Source organism: Polyodon spathula, chromosome 5 (assembly GCF_017654505.1).
Source record: "Polyodon spathula isolate WHYD16114869_AA chromosome 5, ASM1765450v1, whole genome shotgun sequence".
NCBI classification, from domain to species: Eukaryota; Metazoa; Chordata; class Actinopteri; order Acipenseriformes; family Polyodontidae; genus Polyodon; species Polyodon spathula.
In genome coordinates, this window is record NC_054538.1 from 36,177,812 (window position 1) to 36,197,423 (window position 19,612).

Below are 19,612 nucleotides of genomic sequence, written 5' to 3' on the forward strand. Positions count from 1 at the left end.
TTGGGAATTAAGGCAATATATGTTCAAGCTTTGGGCTAATGCAGTGTAGACCAGAAGGCTTGCAACGAAGAATGTTGTACTATAATTTTGCAGATAATACCATTGAGCTAGTATGAAGTCATTTAGATTTGATATCTAAATAAATTGCATTAAGCCTTGTAAGCACAATTCTGCACTGCTATTTTGGGTATTCTAACATACACATGAATTTCACATACATATGGAATTGTTTTATCAAGTGATTACACAACCAATAACACATATCGAATCTGGTAAGGGTGTATACCTACATTTTTACTACCTGCACATGCTCCTGGCTGTGTAGTGTGGTGCTTTCCCATTGTGTATGCTGCTATAACTTGTTTGTGAGACAAGTTAATGGATTATGAGCTTGTAAAAACACATATCCAATGGTATCAATCCTTTTGTCCATGATAAGCATTCTTGCTTACATTTTCCAAAGCATTCTGTTTGATCAACAATGGGCATTTATGAAATTATAGTTTTTTGGAAAGTGACTACAACTGTCAAAAGTCATACGAAACCCTATACTTTCAGCCTTGGTTTTGACCATAACATGCCCCAAATTTGTGTATGCCTACGAAAACAAACCTACCTTCACCAACTAGCCTGGTTGTTTTTCCCCCCATAGCAAAGCTTTTGGAAACACACGGCAAAGTGATAAAACATGGAGAATTACTGTAGTAAAGCATGGAACTTTCATAAGCAAGTCTTTAAACTAAATCTGTTATTTTAGGATAATGAAAGACATTGTCCAGTAGATAGATTAGTACATAGATAAACATTGAGCTTTACAGTCCTGGCAGGGTAGACTTAATCTTTATGAATGTTGGTCTTGGACGCTAGACTTAAGCATCAGTTGAGTGTTTATATTTATTCTCCACCTTCAAGAGGGACACGTCTTTGAATCAACTGCTGTTTCCAATCTAGCTGAAAGATAACTGTTTGCTCCTCGTGAATCGATATACTTGGTAAACAGTTGCTCAAGGAGAAAGCCTGTGATGCAAATGTGTTAATTGCAAGCAGTTCTCAGGAATAAAAGTAAAAAAAAAAAACAAGCCAGGTAATCCTTCAGCTTGAGAAGGATGCTGGGGAAATCACACTGGGTTTCCAGAGTAACAAACGTTATTTATCAAGTACGGATATCAACATATTTAAATCGCTAAAAAAAAAAAAAAACAAGCTTACCAATACAAAATATTACCTAGCAATGTCAAGAATAGGACATGTATTTTTCAATCATAAAAGCCATTATTTAATGTTATATCCTTTGTGGGTCCCATTTTTTAAAATAAAACTGGTGCTCTATCAGTTATAAGAAATTCTAAGCAAAATCTGTATATTTTCTAGCTACTGCTCCGGGCACTCAATAAAATAAATAGACAATAATTAATATCTCTACCAAATTTAGTTTCCATTTTAAAACAAAGTTACAATGATGCAATATACTGCACAATGAAGTAACAGAAAGTAATGATTTAGCAAAGTCTTTTCACCAAAGGGTTATTTGCTCCTTTTCTTTTTCAAAACTGTTAATGCTGCAAAACTGGTAACTTGCACATTAAAAGTACCTAAAGTTAGTCTTGTAACATTAATAGTTTTATTTTTTTTCACAAAATCTGTGTAAAGTTAGGTCCAATGTTGATATAATTAATACAACTGTTGCCCTACTTGCTGGCTAGGTTCTGCAGAAAACTTTTTTGGTCTGTTTTTTGCCCTATTAAAACAAACCTATAAAATCTATGCCAAGGCTCTGAACATATGCTTAACTTTTTTTGTCTATAACACAACAATCAGTAAACTTTTTTTAACACTATAATCAACATCTGCCAATTCTAACAAACTGGATAAATCACATTGGGGTGAATTTTCTAAGCATTTCCTCCAGATTTTGTAAGGAAAAAAAAAAAAAAAAAAAAAACTACATTAATGTTACAAAACCAACAACTCGAGATCGCGATATAGGGTGAACAGATTTCCAAAGCTCAGAACTGGAACACAGATTTAAAGAAGTTTGAAAACTACAGCGTACAGTTTTTTTTTTTTTTAAAGAATGCTTCTTATCACAAAAAAAAAGTGCAGCACAACCACTGCACCTTTCATTTACAATCTGTGGCCATGTTTAACTGCATGTTATAACCATATGTATTGTTATTTTACCCTTACTTTCTATCATTTTGCATGCTTTTAATTTATTATAGAACCTTACATGAAAAATATTATTCTGGAACCATATTTTAATATGATTGCCGATTGTTTACTTATTTAATGCAAGCAGTGCTATCTGGTGCTGTTGGAAACTGGAACTTTTTTTAAGTTTTGGAAAAGAATGTTGGGACACCGGGACAACTGATAGGCAAAGGCAACTGTCCCGGTCAAACTGGGATGTCTGGTCATCCTACCTATTCTTAGCTGCTTAGTTCCAGTTTTGTAGAAATAAAGATGTAGGAGTTATTTATGAAAATATACCCCAGCCATAGTCTTTCAAAGTATTTATTTCTAGCTATCATATTTCCACATCTTTTTGCTTTACCTCCATCCTGAATAATGCTGTGGGTTTAGGGTTACATAATAATGAGGGAGACTTCAGGCCAAAGCACAAACTGCAAATTTACCAAAGTTGCTGCCTTTATTTGTGTTTGTTTAATGAAACAGATCTTTCCCCCAGGTAACTGAATCTGGTAATACATTCTACTTTTTTACCCCTTACCAGTGAGTGAGTGAGTGAGAGCTTGGGAGTTCCCTTTCCCAGCCTGTCAGAGATTTAAAGTACCGGTAACAGAAGAAACTAGGAAGTCTGAACTGGGAGGAATTACCTGGGTGCAGCAGAGATAATCCTAGCCTCCATGAGCTTTGCCGCTGCTTCAGCTACTAAATTATCATCTGCACAATCTCGATCAGCAGCGTATTGCACTGAAAGTCTAACTTGTGTCTGTGTCTAATTAGGTGACAGAGATCATTTGATCCAATATTTGTACAGTTGTGCACAATTGGAAATAAGTCTAGACAAATCAAACACAGACTCCCTCCTCTGTTTTCACCTATGTCAACGTAGAAGAAGAATTGTTAGTCCGGATTTGACTATAAACATTTTATACAGTTAGTGTTAGGAAAAGATATTGCATTTCAAAGAAATGTTAAATAGAAGTGGGTCCTTATTTTGCACTATATTTCACAAAGCACAGTGCAGACCGTCTGCAGACTGTGTAATATAACAGCGGCAGATACCAGTACACATTATTCTAGTTTTAATATTAAAATACACATTTGTTCATCATTCACATGGAAAATGTATAATTGAACCCACAGCATTGATCTTGTGATAGATTTTGAAATACGTTAGCAATAAACCACAATCACCATCTAAGTGATGAGCCCTTTTTAGGGAAGAGTCCAGCCTGATTCATTACCTCCTGGTCCCTTCCCTCAAATAAATATTTTTTGATTTTATTTAACATGGTATTAAGTTAACTAAGATTCCACACAAGGAAAGGCAGGGGATGATAGTAGCATTACTCTGGAAATGAGTGTGTAGGTAAAATCACACAAGGACATTGCACACATGCAAACACACACACACAAACTGTACATACATCAATTGAGGTGAAAACAATTCCATTCAAAAAAAGGTCCTATCTTATTCAAGTGCTGACATGCAAATTAAATTGAGCACCTTAACATTACAGGAGAACTATTTCAAACCTAAATCATTTCACTTGGTATGTGATCGATTATTGCAAATTTACAGATCAATACTGTTTTGAAAAAGGTTGCAAACACTGAGGATCAGTGAGCATTTGACCTCACTTTTCAAACTTAACAATTTTAACAATGTAATAATCTGGTGCAGGTTTTATTGGTGAAAAATATAGTTTTGAATCTAAATCTAAATGTGGTACTGTGGTCTATAGGGTCTGCTTCCACATGTGGAAATTACATTTACAGAATGAGAAGTAACTGGTTCAACAACCAGCAGGTGGCAGAGGTGTATATACTTATTGTTGTCTATTTGGTTGCACTGTATGTGGCAATGGAGTAAAGCGGCAGCAAGTGGGTTATAATGAAAGATACCTGGAGATTGTGGTGCCGGATCCACGGCAGATGGAAGGCGAAACTGGATCCCTGAAAAAGTTGGTAATTTTTATTATCCACAGGTAGTTTGAACAAGCAGTTGTTTTAGAACCTGCACATCTCTATATACAAACTGAGAGAATATGGTCAATCATGAGTACACATTCAGTGCCCTGGGAGGCTTGATGGTCTTTCAAACTTTAGAATTATTGCTATTTAATTTAGATCTACATGTACAATGTCCTAATGAAACAGGCAGAGCACAGAGTTGTAGTTATAGTAATGCACTAGTTTTAAAGACAGAGAGAGGATAGCCAAATGATCACCATGACGGATTATTATTAAAATCTGATTTAAAAGCAATATTCAAATATCATGAAATGACCAGATTCAATATGCAGCACTGTATTTTGCTTATGCACTTTAAGTAAGTAAAGAAAGTTACATCGGCAGTCACTTTATTGCATTTTGGTGGTGCTCCAGTGCAAAGTTTGTACCACTTTTTTGGACAAGCAATACTGGTGTTAGAGTAAGTGCTTCTAGCCCATGAGACTATAAACTGATCCGAAAAACTCCTTTGCAGTTACTGTCAACACAAATGCACTTTAAGAAACCAGTATTGCTTTATGCTGTGGTGTTCATCACCAACTCAACTCCCCCGCAGAGATAATCATTTCTAAACTATACATTTGCGAGGATGTAAATCGTAATGGTTGCATCCACAGAAATGTATAGTGTTTTCCTGTGTCACTGAAAAAAAAAAAAAAAAAAAACATTTCAAAGTATGCTATAAACTGGTTTTAACTGCTGCCTTTGGCTTTAGAAAAGATTACACTGGAGCAAAAATGACCTCAAAAGGAATATATTCAGCACAAAGTTCATCAATTTAGAACACTACATCTTTTTGTAATCATCTTAGTTTGCTTTCAATCACATAGATTCAATTATTGATAGGGCTGATAGTTGTTCACAATGATGACACTCATAGAAGTTTTAACAGGTTACTTGGTAGGGAGTAAGAATGCAGTGAGCCGGTTAAAAATACTCCTATTTCATCAAGAATCTGTTATGTTTCAATTTACACCCACCCTCTGTGCTTAATGACTGTTAAAATGATATCGATCATACAGTATAAGAATAAAAGGAAGATTTGTAAGTATGAGTAATAGAAAACTAGCTCAGATTTTCAACTATTTGTTGTTGTAAAAAAGTTTTGCTTGAGCAGGATGTCGAACCATTTTGCTAGGTATTTTTGAGTTTCTGAAACAATTATATTTAGTTTGTACAGATGTTTAGTTTGTAAGTGCAACTCTAACTTCAGATGAGGAGTGTTAAATGTTTGTACTTCTCTATACACATACACTTGCACACACATGCACACACACACACAACTATTGTACTCCAACTACAGCATTTAAAAAGCATATAAAGAAAGTCTATGCTTGTTATTGTGATACATTTTTTGTCTTTATGATTATTAAACCATCATTTGATAAGCACAAAGGGCCACATTCAGAAAGATATCCCATTATCAAACCTTTAATGAGGAATACATATTTGTAACTATGAAAATTCCGCTGCTCTCAACTCCAAAAGATGAACTTAGACATCTGATTTTCTTTTAGTGAAATTTCTCAATGTTTGTGTATGGAGAGTGAGGTGGATCTAATTGAGGGTTAAAGACAGAAACATATGTTTAGAAAATTAAGATTCAAGATGAATTAGGGGTTGGTTTGATTAATCTATACCCTGCTGGGATAACACCTCTGGTTTTGATTAAAGTAGTTTACAATATTGGAGACTCACTTTGTCTTAGCCACCAATTTCGAGGGGTAATCTTAGGATAACCACGGATTCAGGGTGATTCCTCAGTGCAGTGAAATACTAGAATCCAGTGGTAGCTTATCCAAGCAGAGTATAGGTTGATCAAATCGACCCTTAGTATTTTTACTCTACCGCCTTCCCTGTATTATTGTCAATTTAACTTTTAGAACAATGAAAGGCTGGCTGCATCCCAATTTACAGTGCCAGCTAGTGACAGACATAATACACTTATCTATACTTTTAATGCATTATTTAGTCAGGAAACCTCATTTTAACACTTTTTCATGGGAACTTGCCAGACCCAGTATAAAACGATAGAAAGGCATTCTGTTTGGAGTATTCAAAGGTTTAATTAATTACAGAGGTTGACCTTTAAACTGGCAGAAGTTTTTTTTAGTCCCACTACTTAAGAAGAAAAAAAAAAACTTAATGAAATGAAATGCATCTTGTTACTGACTAATGCAATTTAAAATAACCCTCTGAAAAATCATGGAAATCTTTGTTACCTTCTATTTGTATATGCTGCATTATATTCATACAATGTAAATAACATGCTTTGACAGATCAGTAAGATCAGATACTTAAAATAAATCTATAAGATAAATCATATTGAGAGATGACCAAGTTAACCATGTGTGAAATGAAGAGGTTCAGCCATTTATAAAAAGCATTACAGATAGAAATACATCTTAGTATTGCGGAATAGGACCTTTTTAATGAAATACGACCCTGCACAGAGTTTGAACATCCTGATAAATAAGTGCTAGTGAATACAAGCTTGTGAGATGCAGTTCTTGTTTATCAGTGACAGAACAAAATGGTATTTTAGTCAATTAATGTTGAAGAGCAGATAATGGAACATGCAACAGTTTTACAAAGTGGTATGTCACCAAGCATATTTAGAGTGGTAAAGGTAATAGAGCATTTTCATATTTTCAATAAAATCAAAATTTGCATTAATGGATGCCATGAAAACATAGTAGAACTGGTATTATGCTTTCATAATGCCTGCCCTTGCATTAACAGACCTTGATGAAATCCCTGCTGACAGCCATAAGCAATCTGTTTGCATTCCAGCTGGTTGCTCTTTATCTTTCAATGGTGGTGTGCTGCTGACCTGACCTCAAACACACATTGCATTTGGTCGTAGCCTAAAGCAGTGATACGCAAACTTTTTATATACCGCCCGTTACTTAGCATACATTTTGTTGCGCCCCCCCCAAAACCGCCGAACTACACTTCTTCATCATCTGAACCTTCATCATTGATGATGCAAGCAATTGTCTGAATCATTCATGCATACAGCAACTGTTCTTGGCTGTTTTTTCTATTTACGTGAACCACAATATTTCCCCTCAGATATTATTTGCACATGGTTATTAAAAATACTTTTAGCTAAAAGTTGAGGGGGGGGGGGGGGGGGGAGTCGTTCAAACCAGGGCGTTGACTCGGCAGAATCCAGTATACATACAGTGCCGTGAAAAAATATTTGCCCCCTGTCTGATTTTCTGCATTTTTCACCTTTTTCACAATGAATTTGGTCAGATCTTTTTGTGGGTTGTAGTAGTATATAGAGGGAGTCTGACAGAAAAAATGACATCAAAGTTTGGTGCCTCTTTCATTTGTTTGGTGTGCAAGGTAATCAAACATGCAATCTTCAGATGTGAAAAAGTTACTGCCCCCTGTCACAAAGACCGCTGTAGTGAGTGACATCAAACCAGAAACAGGGAGAGGTGGAGTTGGGTGGAGCTGAGCAATTGGTTTCGCTCAGCATTTAATGAATGAACAGAACAGTAAATAAAAAAATTGTATCAAACAAAAAAATACTGGACACGGCACTTTTGCCAAATTAAAGAGACAAACAAAATGGACTACACAGACAAACATGGTGAACTGATATTTTAACTATTAACTATTATTATAATCTCCATCTCCAATCCCATTCTCCACTCACCGAACACACAACCCCCGAGTGAGTGAAAACATGCTGCCTTTATGCAGCTGTACCGAGACTCGATTGCTAATCAGTCATTCAATTGGAGTCGCGGTACAACTGCACGTGAATTAATAAAGTACAATTCCCCATGCTCACATATTGTTACATTTTACTTGCACGTGAAGTGCTGTGAAATCCTCGTGCCTAAATACAAATATATATTTTAAACACTTTTGTTACACAGACCCATTTATATCCCGTGTACCAATGACTATACACCAACATTAACACACAACATACAACACAAAATACACACAGGGGCGGGGCACTTTGCCACACCGCCCTAGTTAACTCAACCCAAATAAAGGGATAAATAGAGTCAGCTGTTTGAATACTTTGGTTAACAATCAGGCCTGACATGTGCCAGCCCTGCCCAATATAAATCTGACTAACTTTGGCCCTTACCCTCAGAGTGAAGTTGTCAGCACACAGGTTCTAGAGGCACATCATGCCATGATTAAAAGAAATTCCTGAAGCCCTCCGGAAAAAGGTTGTTGATGCCTATCAGTCTGGAAAGGGTTACAAAGCCATTTCTAAGGCTCTGGGGCTCCACTGAACCACATTTAGAGCCATATTGTCCAAATGGAGAAAGTTTTGCACAGTAGTGAATCTTCCCAGGAGTGGCCATCCTGCCAAAATTTCTCCAAGAGCAAGGCGTAAAATTGTCCAGGAAGTCACAAAGAACCCTAGAACAACATCTAGGGATCTGCAGGCCTCTCTTGCCTCGGCTAAGATCAATGTTCATGAATCCACCATCAGAAAGACACTGGGCAAAAATGGGATTCATGGCAGAGTAGCAAGGCGGAAACCACTGCTCACTAAGAAGAACATGAATGCTCGTCTCAAGTTTGCCAAAAAGCACCTGGATGATCCTCTAGAGTTCTGGAACAATGTTCTATGGACAGATGAGTCAAAAGTGGAACCTTTTTGGCCAACACGGGCCCCAATATGTCTGGTGAAAACCAAACACTGTATTCCACAATAAGAACCTCATACCAATAGTCAAGCATGGCGGTGGTAGTGTCATGATTTGGGGATGCTTTGCTGCATCAGGACCTGGACGACTTGCCATCACTGATGTAACCATGAATTCTGCTCTGTATCAGAAAATTCTACAGGAGAATGTCAGGCCATCCGTTCGTGAGCTGAAGCTAAAGTGGGCCAAAATTCCTCCATGGTGCTGTAAGAGTCTGATCAATAACTACAGGAAGCATTTGGTTGCAGTTATTGCTGCTAAAGGTGGCGATTACTTTTTCACATGGGGGCATTGGGTGTTGCATAACTTTCTTTAATAAATAAATGGAATAAGTAACAACATTTTGTGTTATTTTTTCACTCAGAGTCCCTTTTATCTAATATTAGATTTTGGTTGAAGATCTGATAACATTCAATGTCAGAAATATGCAAAAATACAGAAAATCAGATGGGGCAAATACTTTCTCACTGCACTATATATATATATCATCTACCCGAATCATTCTACATTTTTGGCATTTAGTTATTTTAAAAGAACTCAGCCTCCCTTGAGCTTCACTCTCTGGCATGCATTTCGAGGACTAATCATCACTTTTCCTAGGACATGTTTTCAATGTCGACGGTGTTCCTTCATAGATTGTTGAATTTGAAAGTGCAACAATGAAGTATCAGCAAGGAGTTAGCGATAACATTTCTTCATTACTATCTTCAAATAAAATACAATGAATAAATCAAATTAATCTTTACAATAATGTGTGCATGTTTCATGAAGGGAAATGTGAGACCTACGCTAAGTTGGCAGTATATATTAGCCCATGTACCAATGAAGTCTTCTGTGTGACAGCTGAGGGAAAGCTTACCGACAAGTATGAATTCAAGAGAGATGGCGCCCATATAAAAGTCTCTTTCAACAGATATGACAAAGCCATTGACTTTGGATGACAGTAGGATTTACTGTAAAAGTCCTATTATTATTATTATTATTATTATTATTATTATTATTATTATTATTATTTTTAATAAAATGTAGTTGCTGCAGATTTCAACTGAAAAGCTTTAGCAGCTGTATTTGAAGAGTGATAGGGGTAATTTGTTAAAATAAACTAACATTAACCACTTATCTACTGGGACCACTTACTGTAAAAAACAGTGTATATATTGTCCTCGTCGCCACCCCCCCTTTTTGAGACAACAATTCCAGGAAAAAGCCTACAAGTCACATCGGTGTATGTCACTCCCCTCTTTTAGGACCCCCTAAACTACCTAAAAAATAGACTTATACAAAGGTTTTTACAGTACATGTGGAGTTCACAAATCCTATTTGTGGTTTATATGAAGTGCCGTAACTTTGCTTTCAAAAGTGTGTGTGGGGGGGCGGTTTCTGTAGATGGAGCATGCATGAAGATTATTCTATATGAAATAATGAAATATGTTAAAAACAAGTATAACAAAACATTGCATCCCTTGTATGTCTAATTAAAAGATCCAAAGACATTCCAACGGCAATTATTCAAAACAATACACTGTTGGCGCAATGTTGTCATGAGTGATGTGTGTGGCAAATAGCTATATTATTCAGTCGCTTCTGAGTCATGGATTTACAAAGCCATGACTTTAGCCATCGAAAAGCACTGGAGCCTGGATCCAGGATCAGATCCCTTTAGTACAACTGACCCCTGAGGCAGCATTGACTGCTAATGCACATTTAATGAGAGGGATGAGAATTGCCCTTGAATATATATTTTTTGAAACGTTTAGGTTTCCCCACAATTGAAATACAGTTTGACACAGTATTAAAATTATGCTAGTACTGGATTGGTATAAGAAAGGTTTTTTTAAAAAGTATTTTCAGCTTCTAATCCACTTAAAATATGCAGACATAGCTTGAACCTCAAACCGCAATGCATCAACGGAAATGTAAATAACATGAAGGTCCATATTTGAAAAGCTGTGTTTTAAAATAGGTAGGTTTCCATTTAGGCATACTGCATTGGTTTTATTGGTACAGTACTATATTTTTAACAGAAGTAGTATTTTAATTCAGAACGACATGATTCTGAAAATATCACTTGCCAAAACTAAAGAGATGACATGTTAACTGTAATGCAGTACATACTTTTAAATCTGGTATGTAAAATTTCCCATTAACGACCTAACAGCAAAATTAAATCAAAATATTACCCATGCACTGAACTGTATAAAACATAACAGGCAATTCAATTTAGCAAAGTCAATATTCAAAATTGCAGAATATAGTGCTCAATAACCCTAACGTCACAGTTCATTTGCACCTAAAAATGCACAAGATCACAGATTTAAAAAAAAAAAAAAAAAAAGTATCTAAAACAAAAAAAAAGTATCTAAAACTGTTTAATTATTAACTGTTCCATTACCCTAGCTTGTGTTGTTCGTTTTGTTTTGGCTGCATTTTCGTCAGTTGAAACTGGAGAAAGCGATGTGGAACTGCACAATATAAGACAGACTGATTTGGCATTAGAGAGATTTTTATTTATTTATTTATTTGTAAACGCAGACTGTGATGTATATTCAGATACATTTAAAAACTGAACAGATGGGCTTTGTATCAGAAAACTGGTGACAGAGTCAGAAATTGCGTGTGACGGGTAAGCGCATTAATTTGTTACATATATAATGGGGATTGATTTTATTCTTAATACAAGGGCGGTAAAATGCCACTGATGTGTATCTGGGTAATGGATATCTGAGTGCTGACTGTAGTAATAAATAAGGAGGCTGTGGACATTAAGTGGCACAGGAACTGCACACTGAAGAACAGGATGACAGGAAGTTTTATGTATGTATTATAGTATAAATATTTAAGGAATCGTTTCTTCCTGAGCTTTTTTTAACTCATTTTTTTTTTTACTCATTTCTGTAGACACTGTTGCTCATTTGATTATTGCGATTCTGACATGTTGCTAGGTAATCACAAATTAAGAATAAGTAAGGATAAGTAATTTTTCTCCACTCTGTAACTTTATATTACAAATTACATTTATTTATACTATATTTCAGTGCGTTTATGGTTTATGTATATTCATTTGAACAATCATTTTATACCTAAACTGTATATATAGACAGATATACACAATCTTGAAGGCATTCATGCACAGCAAAGATTTTTTCCTAAAAGAAGTGCCGATATATAATACAATATATATACATATATTGTATATATGGGAAAAGCTTACACTTAACTGCTAACCTGTGTAGCAATATTACAAAAGTTTTGAACAGGTTTATTAGCACAAAGAAAGAAATACTAAAGACAGGACCCCTACCAGACCTACCGTACGTTTTACCACCACCAGCTAATCTACGGGTGCCTAAAATGAAAAAAGGGTTATAACTTAATACAAAAATAAACCATTTAAAAAACTCTGCCTATACCATGCTATGTATCAGGATCCTTGTGTTATATTAAGACAGATCCCATCTGTCATTATAGTTTAGTTCAGAATTATTTACTCTTATTGTGTTGTCCTTGTTAATGAAAACTATATTTTGGTATAATATATAATATATAACTATATTTTGGTATATATAATATTTTTATAGAAGGTAAGCCTCATTCACTCCACCCATTGAAGATAAACAGAGAAACTTTGTTTTTGTTTGAAAATTGAAATAAAAATAGACCAAGGTCCAAAAATTTTATATATATATATATATATATATATATATATATATATATATATATATATATATATATATATATATATATATTTTTTTTTTTAAATGAAGCCCCTCTTTACATGCTTAGAACAGTGTTTAATCCTCTTAAACATGCTGTGTGACATATCAGTTATACAAGTATGTATGTTTCTGGACTAAGCTGTTCACATGAACTCAAACTTATGCCAAAAAATGAAGCTAATTGGGTGCCCAGAGATGGGCTTTGTTCGTGCAAAACTCTGAATTATTCACAGGGCTGTGCTGTGAAAGTGTAGACAAACTCAAGTACCAGTGAAATTAGACTTCACTTTACTTGAGATTGCCAGGAAAGGGTATGTATATAGTCTATGGCTCTCCTCTCTTAAGCATACTGTTACCTGTTGTGGATCTGATAGTTGAGGTGACTGTGGAAGATGTCATTGAAGGTATGCAGTCATCATCCTGGGAGTAACCAGCCTGAATAGCACGCAGGTAACTGTGGCTTCGAGTGCGGAAACAGCCAGGCAGGTCCAAGGCATCCATAGCCTGAGATTCTACTTCACTAAAAACGGACTCGCAAACTGATTCAAACTGGCCATTGATCTCAGTCTCACTCACCTGAGAGACAAAAACAGGAATAGCAGTCCTTAATTTTTCCTCTTCCTTTCTCTTTCTGATTCTGACTCTTCCCCTTTGTACAGTAAATATGAAGGAGTGTTAGCAAAATCCCAGTCTTTGAACTTCAGAAGAATTTGAAAATATTGTTGTTATGTATATAAATGTTACTGTTAATTCCACGTGATTTTGTGTAAAACACATAAAGACGACAATCTTCCCACCCCCTCCCGTCTCTCACTCCTACCCCCCCACCAGGGGGGGTGGGATGCCTACGGTAAACATCTAATTAGAAGATAGAAAAGTCAAATTTATATTTGTTTGTTAAGACTTCATAAACAATTAGTCATATTACACACAGTATATACTGTACAAACTCTTGGTATATATATCAACAGGACACTGGTGCCTATTTTAATGTCCTAAACAGTGGCAGGTCTAAGTAATGCCACACTTAAACTTAAACATCGGTTCAGACAGACCTCTTTCTCGTCTCTTCTGTATTTTTGTAAATGTTTATGTTAATAATGGGGGCAATAAATCACCCCTGGGCTCAAATACAGGAGTCAATATTTATATCAGCTACTGTTTAGGATTAAAATAGACTTGGTATACTTGGTTCTAAAAATATTTGCACTACAGAATACTACTATACTTAATATGTAAAAGAATGGTAAATGCTGTGGCTTGACGATTGACATTTACTACACCTCCAATTGCGCTTTTTTTATTTCTGGTGAAACATGTAGTTAATATTTATAGATACAATTTATAAAATTCTGCAGTTGTCTGGTGGACAAACATTTGGATAACTACTTTTATCCTTCTTAAGTTAATTTATTCATAGTCAGATTTTGTGATTGACTGCACTGGTAACTCTAAAGGTCTCCACACATCGGATGCGATGTGATTTGGCCTGCGGTAAAATAGCACTTTCACTGCGACACTACCTTTCACACCAGTGGCGACATGCGCGTGCAAAATATCACAGGTATAAGGTATACAGCTAATAAAAATATAGAATACATAATAGCTTTTCAGAATACTTATTTCAGTAAAGGTAAATGAATCATACACACCAGCTATATCTAGTTCCCTGGAAATGGACTGCATGATGTTCTCCCTCATTGCTCCCTCTTTGTGTCCTTTATTTTACAGCTCCAGGTATTTTGATACTGCAAGAATTATCTTTTGTTCCTCCATGTGTTACTAAAGGTACGCAAGGGAAGCTGTTCCTCATTGGTCAGTAACATAGCTGCCGTGCGACAAAATCGCAAAAATAGACAGCAATCCTATTTTTTTCGTATCGTTTCAGATGTCAGCAGGTGTACTGCAGGCTGTGTGAACGGCTCGTACCAAAAAACGTTAGTTTACCTACCATAAACCTAGTTCCCTGAAAGAGAAGATGGCCACCAAACATTGTTTATGGGATATACACCTGCATATTGGCAGGTGTCACTGAGATCTTACTATCAAAGCTGCCGATAGGCCTGCTTCCCTCGATGACCTCCTCAGTCCCATCGACCGAGGGGATAAAACCATCACTCAGGGAAGGAGCGACCTCTTTTAGCGACGAAACCGTGATGACGACTGACGGTTGGTGGCCATCTTCTCTTTCAGTGAACCAGGTTTACGGTAGGTAAACTAACGTTACCTTTCAATTCGAAGATGTCCACCAAACATCGTTTATGGGAAAACGTATACCAGAGCCGTCACGAGGGAGGGGAGAATGGCAGCACACGAGGAACGCCTCAGCCCTGCCTGCCCAAAGGTCAGCGGTGTGAGCGTGCAAACTCAAGGACCCTTGTGCCCACTGAAGGCAATGAGGGATCTATCACATTAAGGCGATAGAACCTGGAAAAAGTATGCGGCGTAGCCCAGCTAGCCGCCTTACAAATCTCAGCCATGGAGGCACCTCTAAAGAGGGCCCATGACGTAGCCACACCTCTAGTGGAATGTGCGGCTACCCGCCCAGGTGGGGGTAAGCCAGCACCATCATACGCAGTCGATAATGTGTCTGCAATCCAATGCGACAGTCTCTGCTTCGAGAGGGGCTGTCCCAGGGTCCATGTCCCGTGGCAGATAAAGAGCTGGTCAGAATGATGCAATGCTCTCGTGCTATCCACATAGCATCCCAAATGCACTCTCCCAGTCGCCCAGCTGGACAGACTAGAGTATGTGACGATGAGTCAGCATTTGGAACCTCCTCTGTTTCAAAATCCGGTTTAGGAACCGCAGGTCCAGGATGGAACGAGAGCCGCCATCCTTCTTCGGCACCAGAAAGTATCTCAAGTAGAACCCCTCCCCGTGAGAGGTGGGGTCTACGAGGCTGCCACTTCGGTCTGGAGTACCGAGGCCTGGAGCGGGTCCGTCATGAAAGCAGTTGTGATGCCGAGAAAGGAGGAGGTCCCAAAAGAAACTGAAGCGCATAACCATCTTGTACGGTCGCGAGCACCCAAGCATCTGAGGTGCAAGCGCGCCAGTAGTGCAGCTGTTGTGCCGTGAACTGGGTCCGAGGCTCCAAGCCTTCAGGGGCCCTGCTGGGGCTGCTGACGCTGAGGCAGGGCTGACTGAGGCGGCTGCCTAGGGTGATTGCCCTGGAACCGCCTTCTATGGTGCTGCTGCGTAGACTGGCCACGACCTGCGTGCCTTGGCCAGTCTACATGGCATATATCCCATAAACAATGTTTGGTGGTCATCTGTGAATTGAAAGGGAACCATGTTTTTTTTGTTGTGGTGCGGTGTATCATGTGACACATTTGCTTGTTGTATCGCATTCGCTGTGTAGAGGCCTTAAGAAGCAGTATGTCTGGAGGATATTGAAGGTAACTACACTAATCCACAGTTTAACTGTATTATGTAAGATTGTGCTTAATTTACCATACTTAGTACATTTGGAGCCCACTGTATACGCTCTATATTGTATACAATATATGCTCTATATTGTATACAAATATGTCAGGCTTTTTTTTTTAATTTAGGGCAGTATTCTCAAAAAGAAGTACAACATTTCTGATTTCAATTCACAAATTTGATGGGCGTTTCAGTATTCATATTTCTCCCTCCTACTGTATTCTCAAAATGATAACAAACGAAAATGTCCAAACAAACATTCTTCTTTGGTCAACTTTAAAAGAACCCCCCTTCCCTACATGGGTAATAGCTAATAACTCCTTAGATAGACTTTGTTTAACTGTACTAAGAAAAGTTTAAAAAAAAAAAACTCACATGCTACCAAATCCGTCTGAAAGACAGGACTCATCTCAAATGCAATAATAAACACACTTCATTATTCTATAATTAATTGGTACCATTGAGACTGTATTGCTGACAAGTAAATCTACACATAAGAATACAAATCATCATTTTTACTTCAAGTATCTGAGTCACATAATTGATATATTAAGATTTAATCTTGTGATTATATGCATATAAATATATAAATGTTCAAAGTTTGGTCTGTTTTGAGGCCTGTTGTTCCAAATGGCAAACAAACATACTTTTGATGTTTTGTTTGGTTATCTGACGTGAGATTTACATTTAAAAGGCTGCTTCACACATTTCTGTACAATTCGATTAGTGAGTAAATGGGGCATGACAAGATGTAAGTAATGTGTGAAATATTGTTTGTTTTGATAATCCCACAAGGAAACGGCTAGAGTGGTTAATCAAATAAGAACTATTAAATCAGAAATATAATTTGCTCATGTTTGCACATATTTTCCCAGTTATTAACATATTTAAGAAAAGAAAAAGAAACTAGCATTTAAAACAATGTCTACAATTTGGGAATAGTTGGAGATTGCCATTCACAAATTACATGAAGAGAGAATTAACGATTTGGTGGGTGAGGAATGGCGGTGGATCTGGAATTACTGTCAAGTTGTGCCAGTTGTGGCAGAGCTAAAAACTAAGCTCTCGTCATCTGATAGCATCTGATAGATATATAGGATCAAAAGCTTAGCAAATCAGGTCATGTATGCAATACTGTACATTGCTTATACTCTGTACTGTATATATGTACAAAGGTATACTACAGCATACTTGCAGGAATTAGCTGTTTCTGGGTACTGATTTTATAGGATTTTTTTTTTTTCTGCTTACTTTTTCCTTCATTCTTTATTTGCTGAGGATGTAGAAAATGAAAGTGGAAACATAATACAGTATAGGGGAGAGAAAAAGGATGAAGCAGAGCCTTAAAACAGAATGAGGTTATCATAAAAGTGCACCGTCACATTTCCACTTGGAAAGTATATCATTTAAAAAAATGCAAAGTCAATGGTATTTTTTTTAACTTTAAAATTATTTTGAGAGAAAATATCCCAACATTAGACATCTACCAGGTTCCCTAGAGAATGAGAGAGCAAAACAGTTTAAGCATTGGTTTAAAACAGCATTTCAATCCGTAAACTCCAAGTGTATTCTTAATAGTATTTAAAATAGTAGAAATCGTTCCAAAATGTGATTGTGCAACAGTCCGTACATTGCCTTTTAAATGAATAAAGGGTACTGCATCTTTAAAACATTTAGCATGTGTCTGAAGTATAGGAGCATGGGAAACCCTCTTAAGAAACCAACTTGCATATCCTCACCAATTGCTAGTTGCTTAAAAATAATTTTTTAGCAAAGTCAAATCTAATTAGTCATAGGGGTAGATGTACTAAGATTGTCCAGTCGCAATGCAATCATACCGCAATTTGCATTTTCGTTGTGACACTTAGGCCTCGTACACACACTGCGGTTAGCACAACAACCGTATTGTTTGTTGTACACACATACCTTTCATTACACCATATTTGTTAGGTTTGTGTGGCAGCAGCATGGAGGCTGTGTTTATATTTATGCTTTTGGAAGAAAGTACAGTATTGTAATCAATTGAGAGCTCGTCAATCGCAGCTATGCTCTTTTCTGCAAAACCAACGGAGACACCGTTTTGCTTTTTCGGCAGTAACATGACGGTAGATTAGGGTTGCCACCCAGCCGTTTTTTTTTTTTTTTTTTTTTTTTTATGGATTTGCCGTTCTTTGCAGAAAAACAGTTTAATCTGCCAGATTTTTTTATGTGGGTCGAAAGATTTGCATTGTAGTCATATTCCAGGGGGATTTCTAATGTTCAACGTTTCTGTGTCCAATTAATGACCATTGCTGCGGTTTTGCCACTTCCAGAGTTTAAGTAATAGCTAAAATGCTGAAAATACAGCAGCTGTCTGTTTGTCTACTCTGCCCACCGGTCACGCAAGAGTACGTAGTGTGAGGGGGCCGGCGAGGCAAGAGAAGTAACCGTTCTGATTTAAGTAATATGTGTGATAGAAAACAATGGACGAGCATCATCGAGTTATCCTCCTGCCCCTCCGAAAAAGAAATCCTGCATCAGAAACTGCACATGAAACAACAACTGGTTAAATGAAACAGAGTTCAAAGACCGGCTGGCAAAATGTGCTGATAAAACAAATGCCCGTTGTACAATTTGTCAGTGTGTCTTTACAGTAAAATATGATAGAGCTAATGCTGTTTGGAAACATTCAACTGGAAAAAAACACCAAACAGCAGTTCAGAGTGCAAAACAGAATACTCGCATAACATCATTTTTTCTCACAGAGAAACACTGTTAAAGAAGACGCTGTAGCAGCAAATGAATTGGCCTACATCTTTCATGGAGTGAAGCACACGGCATGCCGAGTCCGCTGTGGCAAGTAAGATGAAGCTGGTGAACCAAAATCGAAAGTCTCATTGTGAAGTTTTATGTGGAAACAGCCTTCAAAAAGCTGAAAGAAAGCAGTTCTCCCTTTGTTCTTGCTATTGATGCTTCAAATAAAGGAAGCCAAACCTTTTTTCCCTTTGGCTGCCCGTTTATTTTACGTTGAAACAGGCATAAACAACTTCCTTTTGGATTTTTATGAAGAGGCAGATGAGACATTGAAGCTGATTGCAGGACGTATATTTAGTGAACTTGGGTTGGAAGATGTCAGTGCTTATGGAGGTGATAACGTATCAGTGAATTATGCTAAGAACTGTTCTGTGTAAGCTAACTGCAACTGTCAAGTTTTACACAATGCAGCCAAAAAATAAAAGAAAATGGAAGGTTTGGTTTTGAAGATTTTCAGTGAGCTTTCATGCAATGCAAAGAAAGTCTTAAAACCTGCTTTGACTTTGTGGAGCAAGAGCATCACAAGGTGCTTTTGCATGTGCCCACTCGCTGGCTAAGCCTCTTTACTACAGCTGAAAGGCTTCTGCTGAACTGGGAGCTATCAAGTTGTACTTCTTGGAGCTTGGAGAATCGGACTGTGACAGGCTGATTTGAAGATTCATCAGAGATCAGGAGCACAAGTTAAGTGACAAGTTGACGTTTGCCGAGTGCTACATTTATTTTGTGCATTCTGTCATGGCCATCTTTCAGAAGTCAATCAACATTCCTGAAAAGGATTCCACGAATGCC

The 19,612-nt window shown here is 37.2% G+C and overlaps 1 protein-coding gene across 1 annotated transcript in view; it reads right to left on the reverse strand.

The window, feature by feature from the left end:
• Positions 1 to 19,612, reverse strand: part of LOC121315918 (disks large-associated protein 2-like) — an 81,899-nt gene that overhangs the window by 34,864 nt on the left and 27,423 nt on the right. The window contains exons 4-5 of the mRNA XM_041250526.1: positions 12,961 to 13,180; positions 4,093 to 4,143 (exon numbers count right to left, since the gene is read on the reverse strand). Coding sequence (XP_041106460.1) covers positions 4,093 to 4,143; positions 12,961 to 13,180 — 271 coding nt within the window. The remainder of the gene's footprint in view (positions 1 to 4,092; positions 4,144 to 12,960; positions 13,181 to 19,612) is intronic.